At 48.2% G+C, this 17,884-nt stretch overlaps 1 protein-coding gene across 1 annotated transcript in view; it reads left to right on the top strand.

Moving 5' to 3' along the window:
• ACVR2A (activin A receptor type 2A) overlaps positions 1–17,884 on the top strand; it is a 249,853-nt gene that overhangs the window by 164,427 nt on the left and 67,542 nt on the right. The window contains exon 9 of the mRNA XM_069225237.1: positions 8,222–8,360. Coding sequence (XP_069081338.1) covers positions 8,222–8,360 — 139 coding nt within the window. The remainder of the gene's footprint in view (positions 1–8,221; positions 8,361–17,884) is intronic.

Genomic DNA, 17,884 nt, shown 5'->3' with positions numbered 1-17,884 from the left:
GGCAGTGGGTCTAGAAAAATGCAAAGAACAATACAGACACACTTACAACCCTAATGAATGACATTTCTGCCCGCAGAGGGTTCGAACCCCTCAATGGTTAAAAGGTCACCACTACCTAAAGCAGTAGAAAATACCTTTCCAGTAGCACCAGTGAAGTCAACCCAAGGGAATAGCGTGCCACCAACCTGCCCAAGCAGGAAAGCCTCCTGCAGGCTCCAAGCAATGAATCTCTTCTTCCATTGCTCACTCAGGTAGGGGGAATTATCTCTCAATATCTGACAAGAGTGTAAATCTATCACAAAAGACACGTGGGTTCTAAATATTGTATAGAATGGTTCTCAGATTCTCCAGCTGTCCACCAGATAATCCACCAAAACCATCAACTTACCATATACAAATGCTCAGATCAGAAGTGAACATCCTTCTGCAGTAGCAAGCGGTGGATATCGTTTCCTCCAGGCAGTGATGCACAGAGATTTATTCCAGTTATTTTATGGTGAAAAAGAAGGGTCCCCAAAGACAAATTCACATTTGAAGCTTTCCAATAGATGGATTCAGAGAGAAGTTCTGAATGCTAGCATTAGATCACATGTATCCCCAAATCCATCAGGGAGACTGGCTCTGCTCAGTAGATCTCCAGGATGCATACTTTCAAGCCCCCATAGCCACTGCAAATTCCTGAGATTTGTAGTAAGTCATGATCACTACCAATACAAGATACTTCCTTTTGGCTTCAAATTGGCACCATACCCTTTTTGAAATCCATAGTAGTGGTCACTGCATATTTCAGGAGCTCCAAATATACTCTGTCCATTCCTAGATGACTGTCTTGTCAAAGCAACAAGAATCACAACTCCATTATCTGATGACAATCCGTACTCTCCACCGAATAAGCCTGCATATCAGTCGCAACAAATGGTCTTCCTCGCCAGTCCAGTCTGCATTACCTAGGAGCCACCATCAACACCATACTAGCATATGTGTATCCTTCGGAGGAGAGACTGTTAACCATCCGTCCGAAGTGTCACTCTAATAAAAGCCTGTAATGTCACAGTGAGAAAAGTGTCATCTCTCTTGGGCTTGATGGCATTGTGCATATTTCTGACACCGAACTCCTGATGCCGCTTGAGGCCACTTCAAGAATGTCTGGAGGATCAGTGGGATTAAAACTCTGGCAACTAGGAGGACAAGATCACACTTTCCTCAATGCGAAGCAATCCCTTAAATAGTGGTATTGCACGCAAAAAAACTCCAAGTGATGCCTTATCATTATGGCGTTCCCTCTCAGATGAGTAAGAGATGCATCTCTATTACATTGCGCGGCACATATGAATCTCCTTCAAATACAGGGATCCTGGTCTCTGAAAGAAATGAATTATCACGTAAATCTCCTCGAGCTACAAGCGGTTCAACTAGCACTGAAGGCTTTTCGTACGTCCAAGACAAAAAACCTTCTTTTTCAGACAGACAACAAAATAACAGTTTACTATTAGAACAAACAAGGGGGAACAAGATCCAGGGTCTTGTCTCATAGAGCTCACACAGTTCAGATCAGAAGTATCACTGCAACCCATCTTCCAGGGGTTCATAATGTTCAAGTGGACTCCTGAAGGAGGATTCTTTTGGAAAACCACAAGTGGGTTCTTCACGGCGAGGTTGTGCAAAGAGATTACACATGGGGTATCAGGTTTTCAAAACACAAATTTATTCATAACTGCAGAAAACAAAAAAATGCCCAGAGTTCGCCTCGAATTACTACCAAGCAGGGAAACTGGGGAATGCCCTATGGATTGACTGGTCTGGCAAATTTCTTTACACTTTTCCTCTGATTCCTCCCGATTCCCTCAGTAATCATCCAACTGTCTTACTCTGGGCCAGAATGATTTTGATAGCTTCAGAGTGGCCCAGACTTTGGTGGTTCAAAGACCTTTTCCACATGTCTAAGTGTTGACGCATGAAGCTGCTGTGCAGACTGGACCTTCTCATGAAGTTCCGAGGTCAGATGGTTCAATCCTGTGTCACCTTTGAGGTTGGGAACATGGCTCCTGAGCTAGTACAACACAGCAATTTGAATCTGCCACAAAAATGCATGAACATTCTCAAAGACCGTCAGCTTGCATTCTTGCTCCCAGTTCCCCCGCGGAAAGATTGCACACCTGACCTGGATGCACCCTGGGTTTCTGGGTCCATCAGCAGCGTCTCAAAAGATTCAAGCCTTTTCAGAATCTTGGCACACTTCCACACCTTGAGGCTTCAAGGATCAGCAGAGGCATCCAGTCAGGTTGCTACTTACCGGTGCTTACCTCCTGAACTCACCTGAGTTTCTGCTCCAAAGTCTGAGCCAAATTCCATTCCGGCACCAAAATCCACTGCAGTCCCTGTTACATTATCCCTACCAAGTGACAACTCTGTTCCTATAGTCAGTCTGACTTTGAGCTTTCCCAACCAAGGTGACGTCCAGAAGCTACCCAGACACACCCAGCCCCAGTTCAGTCAGTCTTAGACAGCCCATGCTTTTGCCATGGCATTGCACCCCAGCATTCTAGCATTGTTTTGGTTCTGGCTCTGATCAGAGTCAACTGGCCTTTGGAGACGACATTGGAGATGAGTGATTATTTCCCCCAACTCTGATTATTACAACCAATACATGAGCTTGCAGGAGGCCAGAGGGTTGGAGACTTCCCCAGGCACTGGATTCTTCTCTCACTATTGTCTATCAAATAAATAGTGCCTCCTTTGGTGTGGTGATGACAGGCAGCATTGGTATAGGACCTACAGCTACCAACTACTGAAGTCAAAACCAATGTCTTGATGAAGGTTTTTGCAACCCAGACAATCCTTCCCTTAGCCCCTATTAACTTTCAGTGAATCCCTGACATCCTAAAGGGTAACTAGTCGAAACCTGGGTCCTACCTGCTGTGAAAAGGCAGGTTACTACAGACTGGCACCAGTGACCCCATCCTCTGAAGACACCACCTTGTGCCTGAAAGAGTCTGGTGGTTCATGATTCCACCAACTGGGTGAACCTAAGTTGATTTCTCCTCCAGGCAGCACCAAAACAAATAGAAACGTTTGGGAAACTGATGTTTTCCTCAACCACTGTAACCCACTGATCGGTTAAAGTCAGCTTTTTGCTAGGGAGATATTGCCATGCTTAATAGGTCATGGTTGGTGAGATGATGTTGACCGTCCCCAAAGCACTACAGACTGCTTGAGCAGGGCAGTTGGGAATAGTGTGGTGATTCACATGAAATCAACAGGCTTTCCTGGGGATGTTAGGCTTCTTTAATGGACATGCCATTTGACGAATTTCACCAGTTTAGTGAGAAATCCGCTTCAGCGTTGGAAGCCTTAACGGAAAGCCAGGCCACTGCGCATACCTTAGGCCTTTCTACCTCTAAAAGACAGTACGCATAACAAGTTCCCCTCTTTTGAGGCTGCTCCAGAGGGTTGGCATGCTGGCAGCTACTGGTCCCACCTCCCTAGTAACTGGCACTCCAGTCTTTTATTTTTTTATTTTTTTATTGCGCAGGGTAAGAAGACATTACAAACAAAAATTAGAAACCAAAGTGACATTGTTGGGCAAGTAGAGCTTAATTTTCCATTGATGTCCTACGTCAACCCATTATTGTAATAAATATCGACTACTTAAACTGCCAGAGTGCTAAAGCATAAAGTGCTAGTGCAAACAGTGCATTTATAATAGTAAAGTTCAATTAAACCCCTCATGGTGCCCGACATTAATAGCCACGCCCGCATAGGGGAATGGACATTTCCACAAACAAGAACCTACCATTATTCTAAACAGTCAGATACCCAGCAACCACTGCCTTCCTTTTGATTTAGTAAGGTCACTGTAGGAAGTTGGCTCTGTAGATACTATTTCAAAGTAAGAAATAGTGTGCACAGAGTCCAAGGGTTCCCCTTAGAGGTAAGATAGTTGCAAAAGTAGATAATTCTAATACTCTATTTTGTGGTAGTGTGGTCGAGCAGTAGGATTATCAGAGGGTAGTGTTAAGCATTTGTTGTACACACACAGGCAATAAATGAGGAACACACACTCAAAGACTTACTCCAGGCCAATAGGTTTTAATATTGAAAAATATATTTTCTTAGTTTATCTTAAGAACCACAGGTTCAAGATTTACATGAACACTTTAAATGTAAGGTACTTCACTTAGATACTTTAGGAACTTTGAATAAAAGCAATATCATATACAGTCTTTATAAAAATGGCAATAATCTATTTTCAAAGTGGACCCAGTGCAAAAATCAACAGTTCCTTGGGGAGGTAAGTAAAGGTTAGATTAGGAGGTAAGTAAAACACTTACAAATCTCAGTTCTGGGGCTTAGACAGCCCACTGTTGGGGGTTCAAGGCAACCCCAAAGTTACCACACCAGCAGCTCGGGCCGGTCAGGTGCAGAGGTCAAAGAGGTGCCCAAAACACATAGGTGCCTATGGAGAACAGGGGTGCTCTGGTTCCAGTCTGCCAGCAGGTAAGTACCTGCGTCCCTAGGGGGGCAGACCAGGGTTTTTTTATAGAGCACTGGGGGAGCACAAGTAGGCACACAAAACACACCCTCAGCGGCACAGGGGCGGCCAGGTGCAGTGTGCAAAGCAGGCATCGGGTTTCGGGTAGGAAACCATGGAGGGACCCGGGGGTCTCGCTAGCAGTGCAGGCAGGCACCGGGGGGCTTCTCGTGACAGCCACCACCTGGGCAAGGTAGAGAGTCGCCTGGGGGTCATTCCTGCACTGAGGTTTGGTTCATTTAGGTCCTGGGGGCTGTGGGTGCAGTGCTGGTTCCAGGCGTCTGGTACCTTGTTACAAGCAGTCGCGGTCAGGGGGAGCCTCTGGATTCTCTCTGCAGGCGTCGCTTTGGGGTCTCAGGGGGGTCGTCTTTGGTTACTCACGTGCTCGCAGTCGCCGGGGAGTCCTCCCTGAGGTGTTTGTTCTCTGAATCTCGAACCGGGGGCGTCGGGTGCAGAGTGTGAAGTCTCACGCTTCCGGCGGGAAACGTGCAGTCTTTGAAAGTTTGCTGCAAAGAAGTAGCTGGTTTTGAACAGTGCCACTATTCACAGGAGTTTATTGGTCCTTTAGTCCAGGGCAGTCCTCTGAGTCTTCAGAGGTCACTGGTCCCTGTCGGATGCGTCGCTGGGGCAGATTTTCGAAGTTGGAGACAGGCCGGTAGGGCTGGGGCCAAAGCAGTTGTCGTCTTCCACCTTCTCCGCAGACTTGTAGGTCAGCATTCCTTCTTGTTTCTTCAGGTTGCAGGAATCTCATTTCCTGGGTTCTGAGGTGCCCCTAAATACTCAATTTAGGGGTGTGTTTAGGTCTGGGGTGCAGTAACCAATGGCTACTGCCCTTGAGGGTGGCTACACCCTCCTTGTGCCTCCTCCCTGAGTGGAGGGGGGCACATCCCTATTCCTATTGGGGGAATCCTCCAAAATCAAGATGGAGGCTTTCTAAAGGCAGGGGTCACCTCAGCTCAGGGCACCCTAGGGGCTGTCCTGACTGGTGGGTGACTCCTCCTTGTTTTTCTCATTATCTCCCCTGAACATGCAGCCAAAAGTGAGGGCTGTGTCCAGGGGGCGGGCATCTCCACTAGCTGGAGTGCCCTGGGGCATTGTAACACGAAGCTTGAGCCTTTGAGGCTCACTGCTAGGAGTTACAGTTCCTGCAGGGGGAGGTGTTAAGCATCTCCACCCAGTGCAGGCTTTGTTTCGGGCCTCAGAGAGCACAAAGGCTCTCACCCCAGGGGGTCAGAAACTCGTCTCTCAGCAACAGGCTGGTGCAGATCAGTCAGACCTGCACTGAAGGATTAGGTAAAATACAGGGGGCGTCTCTAAGATGCCCTCTGTGTGCATTTGTTAATAAATCCAACACTGGCATCAGTGTGGGTTTATTATTCTGAGAAGTTTGATAACAAACTTCCCAGTATTCAGTGTAGCCATTATGGAGCTGTAGAGTTCGTTTTTGAGAAACACCCAGACCATATACATAATATGGCCATACTGTACTTACAATGTCTAAGAATAGACTTAGACACTGTAGGGTCATATTGCTCATGCAGCCACGCCCTCACCTGCGGTATAGTGCACCCTGCCTTAGGGCTGTAAGGCCTGATAGAGGGGTGACTTGCCTATGCCACAGGCAGTATTTTGTAGGCATGGCATCCTGAGGGGGAGGCCATGTCGACTTTGCCCTTTTCTCCCCACCAACACACACAATCTACAATGGCAGTGTGCATGCGTTAGGTGATGGGTCCCTTAGGGTGGCACAACATATGCTGTAGCCCTTAGGGACCTTCCCTGGTCACAGGGCCCTTGGTGCCACTTGTACCTTTTACAAGGGACTTATTTGTGTGCCAGGGTTGTGCCAATTGTGGAAACAATGGTACATTTTAGGTTAAAGAACACTGGTGCTGGGGCCTGGTTAGCAGGGTCCCAGCACGCTTCTCAGTCAAGTCAGCATCAGTATCAGGCAAAAAGTGGGGGGTAACTGCAACAGGGAGCCTTTTTCCTACAGTCACCCCAACAGAGCTTTACACATCTATCTGGCCTATAAAGTACAAAAGTTCTCTTCACCCCCAAATTGCCAAAAACGTCGAAAGAGCCCCTATTCTTTTCGCATGAGCTTCGTAGATCATCTGTTTTTTCTTTTTTTTTTTTTTTTAATTTTCTGACCATTGCTGAGCACTGGAAACAATTATTGGCTTCCAATTTTGCAAAATTAGTGAATGTGCCACTGAAATTGCATTTGAGATGTAACATTGGAGGTATTTACTAAACCTGCTCATTGAGGAGTTGAGCCAAATAACACTAGAGTAAGCTCAGGTCGTTCATTAACCTGAATTATTTTACTAATTTCGGATAATACTTCATTACTAAATTGTTGCACCCTAGGACATGTGAAAAAGAAATGTCCCTAATCATCTCTATCATCAGCCTTGCATCAAAAGCATTGATTAAGTTGGGATGGATACATTATGTGAAGTCTGTGCAGTGTTTAATATGCTAACCATCTTAAGACAAAAGCCATCCTTTTATAGTTGGCTGCTCTACGAGATATGTACCCCAGCTCAGAGATATTCTGCCATTTACCCATAGATAGTTTACATCGTTTCCCTAAACACTTGAAAAAATAAATTAAAAAAATACAGTACTACTACTTGATTTGAAAACTTTTGAAAAAATGTCTACCAATTACCTATTCCTGCTAATTTGTTCTCACGAACAAACGTATTAACAGACCGGTTTCCTCCTTCATTTCCTGGAAATTTTCCTTTAAGTAACTAACTATATGCCTAAAACTGAGCTGCGGGCCCAAACTATTACAAACAAATTCCTGGGTTACCTGATCCAATGTAATTAGCTCCGTAGCCATATAAAAAAATTCCCGGCTTCCTATTGGTATATTATTGGCTTCTTTATGGCCAGTCCCAAAATGTTGATCTACTGTAGTCCGGAAAACTCATGACATGATAGTACCTCTCAGCATTTGAACAGCACTTGCGCTTGTTGTTCTAGCCCCACAAAATCTTATACCTTGAATTTTTAGGTAACTTTGGGATCTTCAAAAACACTAGCAGTTTGATATTACTTTCTTTAACCATAATGTTTAGCAGAAAACTATCATTAGCCGTATGTGGTAGCGAAAACATTTAAAATGTCCAAAAGGGCTGCCTGATAACACGTCTTGGGATGCGCTAGTTCTAACATTGTTCTCTCAACCCTAGGCTTTTTATTTTGCCATATATTTTTTTTTTTAATGGGATAGAGTTCTTCAAAATATGCACTTGTTATTAGTAAAGAGACATTTATGAAAAGGACTAAAAGCAGTACCAAAATCGACATTTTGATTAAGGCGACTCTCCCAATGTGAGTGGTAAGAGTTCACCTCTCCAGCAAAGCCCCAATTTTACTAAGAAATGCACCATAGTTACATTGAAAAATCTGGGAGAAATTATTAGTAACATATATTCCTAGATAGCGGATGGTGCGCTGGGGAGTAAATTGTAGACCTGCATGACCTAACATGAAATGGTAGGGTGTATATTGATAAAAAGTTGCACACTTTTTTTTTTTTTTTTTTAAGTGAAATATGATTACAACTTTTTTTATATGCTAATATTATTTCATCCTTGTTTTTAATCATCTGTGGTAGCAAGTAGGTTGTGATGGAAATGTTTTTCCTTAATACTGTATCTTTATCTTCCCAAGGTTGGAACGAGGAGGTACATGGCACCAGAAGTACTAGAAGGTGCAATAAACTTCCAAAGGGATGCATTTTTGAGGATAGATATGTATGCTATTGGATTAGTACTCTGGGAACTGGCATCACGGTGCACTGCCTCAGATGGTAAGCTTATTTTTTAGATTCTAACAGAGAAGGTATATTTTGTACATTGACAATAACTGAGACTGTTAAAAGACAAATTGTGCAATCCCACTCGCAGTGATAAAGCATTTTTTTGTCCTGTTAGTCATTCGACTACTGTTTAGATTGTTTAATGGGAACAACTCAGTTTGACTGATAAAGGTAATTTGTAAATAATTAGATGTTTACAATATCTGTACATGTGCCTTTGCAAAATTTTTGAAGAAAGTTAACTGTCTGTCTTGAAAAGGACAAATGTGTTGATACACGAGGACACCAGATATAGTTGGACAAGTTTACTTTGTTTTGTCACACATTTTATATTGTGCACTTTGCTGTTATTATGGCTATGCAGCACTTGTGGAGTCCAGTACCTTCCGGCTCCAATTTTTGAGAATTCTGTCAAGAGATCAGAGTGGTTTGGTTTAGGAAATGTAAGTAGTGCATGGTGGGTATCTAGAGGGAGAGCTCCTGTTATCAAAATATCACCTATTTTTCATTTCACCTACTAAAACAATCAACTGCAGAAAAGCCAACAACAAGGTCTTCCAAGTAGGCTAGTAGATACTCTGACCCTGCCTCTAACAGTCAGACAACTGTTCAGTTGCTAATTGAGGTGCTAAAAAGAATTATAAGGAGTGTAGGAAAGTATCCTCTTTTTGGCATGCTTACCCCAACTTTTTGCCTGCTGTCAGTATGCTTCGACTGTTTTCTCTGGGATCCTTCTTAACAGGACCCCAGTGTTTTTGCTCTCTCCCTCTAAATTTGGTTGCCTAGGACCCTGCACACCCCACAATTGGCATACTGGTGCCCCCTTATAAGTCCCTAGTTTATGATACTTAGGTACCCAGGGAATTGGGGCACAAGGGGTTCCCCCTGGGCTGCAGCATGTATTGTGCCACGCATGGGAGCCCATGCTAAATGTGTCTGCTGTCCTGCCATTGCAGCCTGTGTGAAAAGGTGCATGCATCCTTTCATTACAGGTCACTGCACCAGGTCACTGTAAGTCACCCCTATGGTAGGCCCTCCTAGACCAGAGGGTGTAGTGCAGGTAACTGTGTGTGAGGGCACCACTGCATGAGCAGAGGTGCCCCTACGAACTCCAGTTCCATTACACTGGACTTGTGAGTGCGGGGCACCCCTTTACACGTGTACTGGAACCAACAATCCAACTCTAGCGACAACTCTGCTTTGCAACATTGTTTCTCCAGCACCTTCCAGCAACTGCAACATTTTCCGGTTGTGCATCCTCTGAGGTCAACGAGACTCCAGCCTGCACCAAGAAGTTAGAAGGACTCTCCCTTGGAGTGAAGAAGTCACTCCCTTGCATCTCCAGGCACCAGCTGTAGTGACAACTGGCTGCCTGGATCTGCTCTCCACCAACTGTGATGCAGGATCAATGAAGTTGCAAGGTCTGGAGTGGTCCCCTTGATCCTCTCTGCCAGCTGTCCAACTTTGAAGACAGTAAGCCTTTGCCTCCTTGCAGGACAGTACCCCTGTGCTACCCCTGTGCACCGCGACTCTTGCAGCTGCCAAGGCTTGTTTGCTCCTGCTCCAAGGTATCTTCAGGCTCCGTGTAGCCCCGGCCCACAGCACTTCTTCCTGCAAAGCACAGTTTCTTTCCTGCTTCTCCAGCGACGTGAAACTCCTCTTCAACTGTGCTGAGTGTGCCTTACTGTGACTGCTGTGCCTGCTGCCAGTGGGTTGCCTGTGGGGGTGTGGGGGGGGGGACGCCTTCTCTTCTGACTGAGGAGGGTCTCCCCGGGCTCCCCTCCTTGGGTCGAGGCCCCTGGGCCTTGTTGGTCCTCTTCAGGCTTGCAACCCGTTGTCTTTTGCATTTGCCAAGGCTTTTTGGTGATTCTCCAGCACCACTGACCAACTGCAACCCGACCGATGATGTGGTACACCCCCTGCATCACTTTTGGGATTACTTTTCTTCTCCTGTGCTGTACTGCTGGTCTACTTCGTCATTGATCTGGTCCTGCATCCACAGAAGGGTGGGTAGTGGCTCCTGCCATGACTGGAAACTATCACAAACTGGACTTGGTCCCCTTCCTTTGCAGGTCCTCTTCTGTCAGGATCCACCTCTGGGTTCTTCCAGTCTGGTTTGGGTATTGCATAATCCTTTTCCAAGGTCCTCGTGGTGGTTTTGGGGAAACCAGGTACTTACATCTCCTGGTGGCTTCGGGTCACTCGGGTCCTCACCTCTTGGGGGTTTCTAGTTCCTCCAGCTCCCCTGTTCTGATTCCACATCCTTGGATGGGGTACTGCCTTTCACATTCCACTTTCTTAGTGTATGATTTGGCCCTCCTCTGTTTACCTATACTTTTCCCATGCTTATTGCTTTCTATAGCCTTCACTGATTTCTTGTGTATATAATAGTGTTTACTTACCTCCAGTTACTATTCTAGTATTTGTGTTACCCTAATAAAGTACCTTTATTTTTGTAACACTGTGATTCTTTCATGTGTGATAGTGCTGTGTGACTATAGGGGTATTGCATACGCTTTGCCTGTCTCCTAGATTAGTCTTGGCTGCTCATCCACAGCTACCTCTAGAGAGCCCTGGCTTCCTAGACACTGCCTACAATTTGCTAATAGGGGTTGCCTAAACCTGGTATAAGGTGCAAACTCCATAGGTGTCCACCACACACCAGGGCAGCTTCCTACAATAGGCGTTCAAGAATAAATGGAAGAGAATTTGGTGGTCATCTAAAGGCAGTCATCCTTTGTTCACCCAACCCTTCAGATTTTCCTTTACCTCCCAGAATAGACCCCTGGAGGTCTCCGGCACTCATTGAGCAGGATGCACTTGTAGCTATGTCAAGGTTCCCTCAGTTTCTGGAACATTCTTGATGGTCTCTCCTATTTATCAAGAGTTTGATAAATGTGACCAAAACCACCAACAAAAAAGGATCTCTAGAAAGTATTATCCCAGTTAATGATGAGTCGGTCCACAGAGCTAGTTTGATTCTTTGCAGAGGAAAACAGTACTACTAGCTCTCACTTCAGCTAAGAAGGGTAAGCAAAACACACACATTTACAAATAAAGAACCGCCTTCTTTGCAATTCACCAAGAATAGTTACATGGCTTATTAAGGATGGCAGTTCCTGTTTACTTTCACATGAACAAACCAGTTGTACTTAAAGCCTTTTTTATTTTTAGCACCCTTCTGATGCAGCTGAGAACTTTACATTCTTTTGATGTGCACATATGTCTAGAAATCTGCCTGTACAAGACAAAAGACTTCAGAAAGTCTAATCAGTTGCCGAATTGTCCAAAAGGCTATTGATTATTTGAACAAGGAATCTCCAAATGGGTAGTGGTAGCCACAAATGTCTACAGCTCAATAATGGGATGATCATTTGCAAGAACAAACGCAACACATTCTACGAGATGTATTACATCTTTAGCTGCGTTTTATGTGGTGTTAACCTGTGCGGAAATCTACTACACAGCTATATAGAAAAGTCAACAGTCATGTACACATTAAAGTTTGAAGACAGTAGTAGGCAGATGCATCAGGAGAACGAGCAGTTCTATACCATCTTTTAAGATAAGGCAAGTTTTTCTCGCATTATCCCAGCATCCACCCTTTTCTAAGTTGTTAATTGGTGATACTGCCTGGTTCTGTGATTTCAACATGTGAATCCTAGAAGGAGCCAATGCTATAGAAGAGAAGTTACGTACTGTTAAGTACACTTCTCCAAGGGGGAGGAGCCAAAATGGCGGCCGGGATGGACGCCTGAGCGAACGCTCCGTCCAGGGCCTGCCGGAAAGCATCCTCCAGGGCGCCCCCGACCCCCAACATTTGGTCCGTGAGCGGCAGACCGCCTGGAAAGCGCTGTGGCGTCTTGCGGGCGCTCCGGCCCGATCGGATTGCAACAGAAGCTGCCGGGGGCTCATCGCGAGCCCGGGCGCCGCTGGGCCGCGGCCCCTGGCCTGGCCAGGTCGACTGCAGGAGGGAGCCGCGGTGGCTGATTCGGGTGCGCCGCGCCCGGGCGGTGCCCAGGATCATCAGGTCTCGGCCCGCATTACTGGGCGCCCGTGCGCGCTGGGGGCGTGGGCCTTCACCCCCATTCACCGACTGGGGCCCACCGAGCGGGCACCGAAACTAAGGAACTGCGCCCCTGCAGTGGCGGGGGCGCTAACTGGCAGCGACACCGCGACTCCGCACGGGGCCCGAGGAGCCTAATCTGCTCCATATCAGGCACAAGAAGAGAGGACCCACTGCTTCGGCAGCATCGCTGGTATGCTGGCGGCCTGTGCCGCGGATCCCTTCCTGAGGGGGCCCGAGTGAAGGACAGCGGCGTTCGCCACGAGATGCCGAGGTGAGGGGGGAGAGCTGCTGGGGTAGATGAGGCCCGGATTGAGGGGAGCCACCATTGATTGACTCCCCCCTGCCTGTTGATGTTGGGCTCCAAAATGGCGCAGGAGGCTGCCTGACTTGGGGAGGAGCTCCACCTCTGCGCACACAGACGGTGACGCGACTGATCCAGCCCCGCAGCGACGTGTACCCTGGAGGAGTGCCCGTGCTGGGGGCAGAAGAGAATTGCCTGGGCCCCCACAGCATAACCCCCTATAAAGTGGGAGTCTTGCTCCCCCGGATTGCTGCCGGTGACCACAAGAGGCACCATCGGAACTCGCCTAGAGGCCAAAAACACTCGCTCCCCGCCGGTTGATTCGCTTGGCAGTGCGCTCCGCGTAGCAGCTGCTGCCACCTGATGTTACTGTTGCTCCGGTGGTAAGCTGAATCCTAACTCAACGCACAGCGGACTCACCCTCGCGGCGGGTGCAGCGACCCAATCTGTGAGGGACTGGCGCAGCGGACGGTGGGCGCGCTCTCTCTCCACCAGGTCGTACTGGGGGCGCTCAAAAGCCAAGAATAAGCCAAGCCTGGGCTCCACTAACTAACGCCATAACAGGAGCAGAAAAGGGCATGGCACTCGGAGAACAGCAACCAAGAGGTCGATCCCTCCCGCGTAATCGGCGCTATGCCGCACGCAATTACACCCTACAAGGAAACTCCTAATTAGACATAATGGCTGGCAGGGCCAAATCAGCCAAAAACCTGGACCGCAACACTACTGGGACAACACCCAATAACCAGCAGACAAACCTGTCCCTACAATCCTTGGAGAACACCCTCATGTCGCACTCAGCACAGTTCGAGAAAGTGCTACAGGCGATAATGGACACTAAGTCATCATTGGAAAACAGGATAGACGCAGTTTCACAAGACTTGAACCTCTTACGAGTGGACCACCGCTATCTAGCGGAAAGAGTGAAATCGACTGAGGAAGGGCTATCCGAACTAACCCCCATGGCCCAAGATAAACAAAAACAGATCCAGCGCATAGACGCACAGTTGAAAGTGCTCTGGAGGAGATCGGAAGAGTCGGAGAGCAGGGCGCGTCGCAATAACATACGCTTCTTAGGGTTTCCAAAACTATGCGGCAACCCGACACGGAAATTGCTCTGGAACAATGGCTCATTAAAGAGGTGCTGAACAGAGCCCCATCCAAGTTCTTCTCGGTAGAACGGGCGTACAGAGTTACCGGGTAGACCCCCGGCCCCAGGCCAATCACCTAGACCTCTGATCGCCAGATTCCTCAACTTCAGGGACCGAGACGCAATATTACAACAGTTCCGCAATAAAGGCCCATATAAGTAAGAGGACTTGACCATCATTGCCTACCCAGATTTCACGCAGGAGGTACAGAACCAACGGAACTCCTATGCAAAAATTAAATTGCGGCTGTGTGAACACAACATAAAGTACGCCTTGCTATTCCCCGCGAAGCTGAGGGTGGTGTCAGAGGACCGCACCCACATATTCACCACACCTGAAGACGCCTGGACCTGGCTGCACGCCAAGGGCCTTGCCCGAACAAGGGAAGACTCGGAAGGAGACGAGGAATAGCAAACATCTGCCTCAAGAAAACGGACCAAGAGGTGAGCCAGAGGCCAACCCAATGACCGACCGACAGGCAGCAGAAGAAAGAGCAAGAATACTGAAAGAGACTCCCCTTCTTATGCAGAGCAGCTTCACTTCGGCTAGAAAGCCCCCTGAGACGGGCACGGACTCGGACGCGGCGAGCTCTGTATCCACAATAACAGGCGAGCTGGGTGGGCCGAGGATCACCCCCAGATCAGCTGACGAACTGTAAACGCACTCAACTGCTTTTATGGACTGGCGGCACCAGCATTGGAGGCTCTATAGTGCCGGACGGACCCCCCAAAACACCCCCCCCCCCCCCCCAGGGTGACGCCGAAGCGAAGGCGCAACCAGCAATGAGTAACTTTGGTATAAAAGTATAAGTAACCGGGGGGGGGGGGGTGGCCTGGGTGGTGTCGGGTGGGGTGGTGTCTGGGACGGAGCGTGGAGCGCACACAAAACTGAGGGGCGCCCAATGATACTAGCAGACTCAGTCTGCGGAAAGATGTGTGCCCCGCAAAAGAGCCACATCTGGTATATATGAATACTCCTCCACGGAAATCCAATCGGATACGGGTTTTATCACACACTTATAGGTTTAGTAGTTGCGCACAAATAGAGGGGTTGGGGATTCATTTGGGGTGGTTGGGTTTACTAGTTTAGTATATGCACACACGCCGGATTCACTTAAAACACACAGGAAATCGCTGCGCACGTCCCCCTTAATAAATAGCAATGCTAAAGGGGCAATGATAAAGAGGGCCAAGCTCAGAGTTCACATCCTAAGTACAGCGTGCTACCCTAGACACTCTAATGGCGCCACATAGGAAAAATAATATAAACCAGTTCGTCATGGTAACATGGAATGTGAGGGGACTGGGAACGTTGAGCAAACGGTCCAGAGTATACGCATGCCTTAGGCTAATGGGAGCACACATTGCCATACTGCAAGAGACGCACATACTAGAGCCGAACCTGCGGGAGCTACGCACAAGATGGGGGGGGGGGGTGGGACAGCTCATAGGCACCACATATTCAGCTTTTGCAAGGGGGGTGCTGATCTGGATCGCACCCTGGGTCCCATACCTCATATCAGCTCACAAGATAGACCAAGGCGGGAGATACGTGGTAGTGGAGGGCCGATTGGATGGCAGACAGCTGGCGGTGGTTGGCGTCTACGCTCCAAATACCGGGATTGCAGGATTCTTGGGCTCTCTCACACCAACACTATTGACAAATCCAATGGCTCCGGCCCTCTGGGGAGGGGACTTTAACAGCACTCAGAATGCAACACTAGATAGATCCCACGCCCTAGCGAGCTCTATGGTAAATAGGAAATCCCCAGGCCTATTGCAGGAATGGGCAGGCGCTATGGGATTATATGACCTGTGGCGCCTGGAACATCCGCAACATAGGGAATACTCATTCTACTCCGTCCCACACAAAACCCACACTAGAATAGACATAATATGGGGCACTCAGGATATAGGAGCATTGCTAGGGGAGTCAGAATACTTAGCAAAAACCCTGTCAGATCATGCACCATTGAGAGTAACACTGAACTGGGGCAGGACGCGGCAGGCGATTCCCACTTGGCGATTGCAAGTAGAAGCCCTGCAGGACCAAGCATTTGCCGAAACGCTGAAATCCACAGTAAGCCAATATTGGGAGGCAAATGCCATGACCGCAACGACACGAGCAATAGAGTGGGATGCACATAAGGTAGTGGTCCGCGGTTTATGCATATCATCCACGTGGAGAGCGAGACGCACACTACATATGGAAATTGGCAAACTAGAAAAAGATCTTAAAGCAGCAGAAATAGCAGTAGCACGAGATGAGATCCCCCACACAGTCCTAAAAGAAAGGCGCCCAAAATACAATGAGGCGGACAGCAAACTCTGCTGCCACGATTATAACTATCACCTAATGTGTTTACAAACAGAAGGGGACAGGTCAAGCAGAATGCTGGCGGGGCTACTACGTGAGGATAGACAGCAACCCCCAATCGGGGCCATCCGAACCGACACACACGGCACGGCCACTACACAGGCTGAGATAAACGCCAGGTTCAGAGAATACTACTCACAGTTATACACCAAACGTACCTCGTGCACCTCCTCGCAACTCGAGTCCTTTCTCTCGGGATCTTTCCTACCACAGCTAACACAAATCGACAGGGAAATGATAGAAGCCCCCTTAACAATGGGAGAAATAGAATCCGCCTTAGCGCAGATGCCCAGGAATAAAGCACCTGGCGCGGATGGCCTCCCACTGGAATACTACACTATCTACTCATCCTCCCTAAAACCCACCTGCTGAAGGTGTTTGAGGAAGCGTGGGCGAACGAGCACCTCCCCTCATCACAGAGAGAAGCCTTGATAGTGGTGCTCCCCAAACAAGGTCGCGACCCCACAGATGTTAAATCCTACAGACCACTATCGCTCCTAAATTTAGACTGTAAAATACTAGGCAAAATTTTGGCAAATAGACTAGCTCCTATCATGCACACTATAATACACGACGACCAAAATGGCTTTATACCAAGGCGCAACGAGTCTTTCATTACGAACTCAACAGCACCGTAATGGCTACACTGAATACTAGAAAGTTTGGTATCAAACGTCTCAGCACAATAAACCCGCACGATGCCAGTGTGGCATGTCACCCTGCCACTTCCAGATGAGTTTCTGATCACATGGGGTGAGTGCCTTTGTGCACACTGTGGTCAGAAACAATGCCTGTCCTAGGTGGAGGTGCTTCACACCTCCCCCTGCAGGAACTGTAACACCTGGCGGTGAGCCTCAAAGGCTCAAGCCTGCTATTACAATGCCCCAGGGCACTCCAGCTAGTGGAGATGCCCTCCCCCTATTCCGCCCCCCCCCCCCAACACCCCCCTCCCCCTCCACCCTCACCCCCAAGACGAGTCCCCACTTTTGTCGGCAAGTCCCGAGGGATAATGAGAATAACAAGGAGTCACCCCCTCAGCCAGGTACACCCCTAAGGTGACCAGAGCTGAAATGACCACTTCCGTGAGAAATCCGCCATCTTGCGTTGGAGGATTAGGACCAATAGGGATGTGTCCCCCCCCCCCCCCCCCCCCCCCCCCTCACCAGAGTGAGTGGGCACAAGGATGGTGTAGCCACCCTCAGGGACAGTAGCCATTGGCTACTGCCCTCTGACCCTAACACACCCCTACATTTAGTATCTAAGGGTGACCCTGAACCCAGCTCTTCAGATTTCCTGACGAACTCCAAAAAGGACTGCTGAGCTGAAAGCCCTGCAGAGAAGAGAAGGAGACACCAACTGACACGGCCCCAGCCCTACTGGCCGTCTCCTACTTCGAAAAGCTGCAAGAAAAGAAGCAACGCGTCCTGAAGGACCAGTGACCCCTGAAAAGCCTCCAAGGGACTTCCTCCATAACCAAGGACCAAGAGGCTCCTGTGGACAGTGGACCTGCTCGAAGAAAAGACCAAGAAACCAACTTTAAAGGGACTCTCACCTCACTCCAGAAGTGTGAGTCCAACTACTCTGCACCAGATGCCCCCAGCCCGTGTCCAGAGAAACC

Source organism: Pleurodeles waltl, chromosome 3_1, assembly GCF_031143425.1.
Source record: "Pleurodeles waltl isolate 20211129_DDA chromosome 3_1, aPleWal1.hap1.20221129, whole genome shotgun sequence".
NCBI lineage: Eukaryota > Metazoa > Chordata > Amphibia > Caudata > Salamandridae > Pleurodeles > Pleurodeles waltl.
This window is presented reverse-complemented; position numbering and strand designations above follow the sequence as displayed.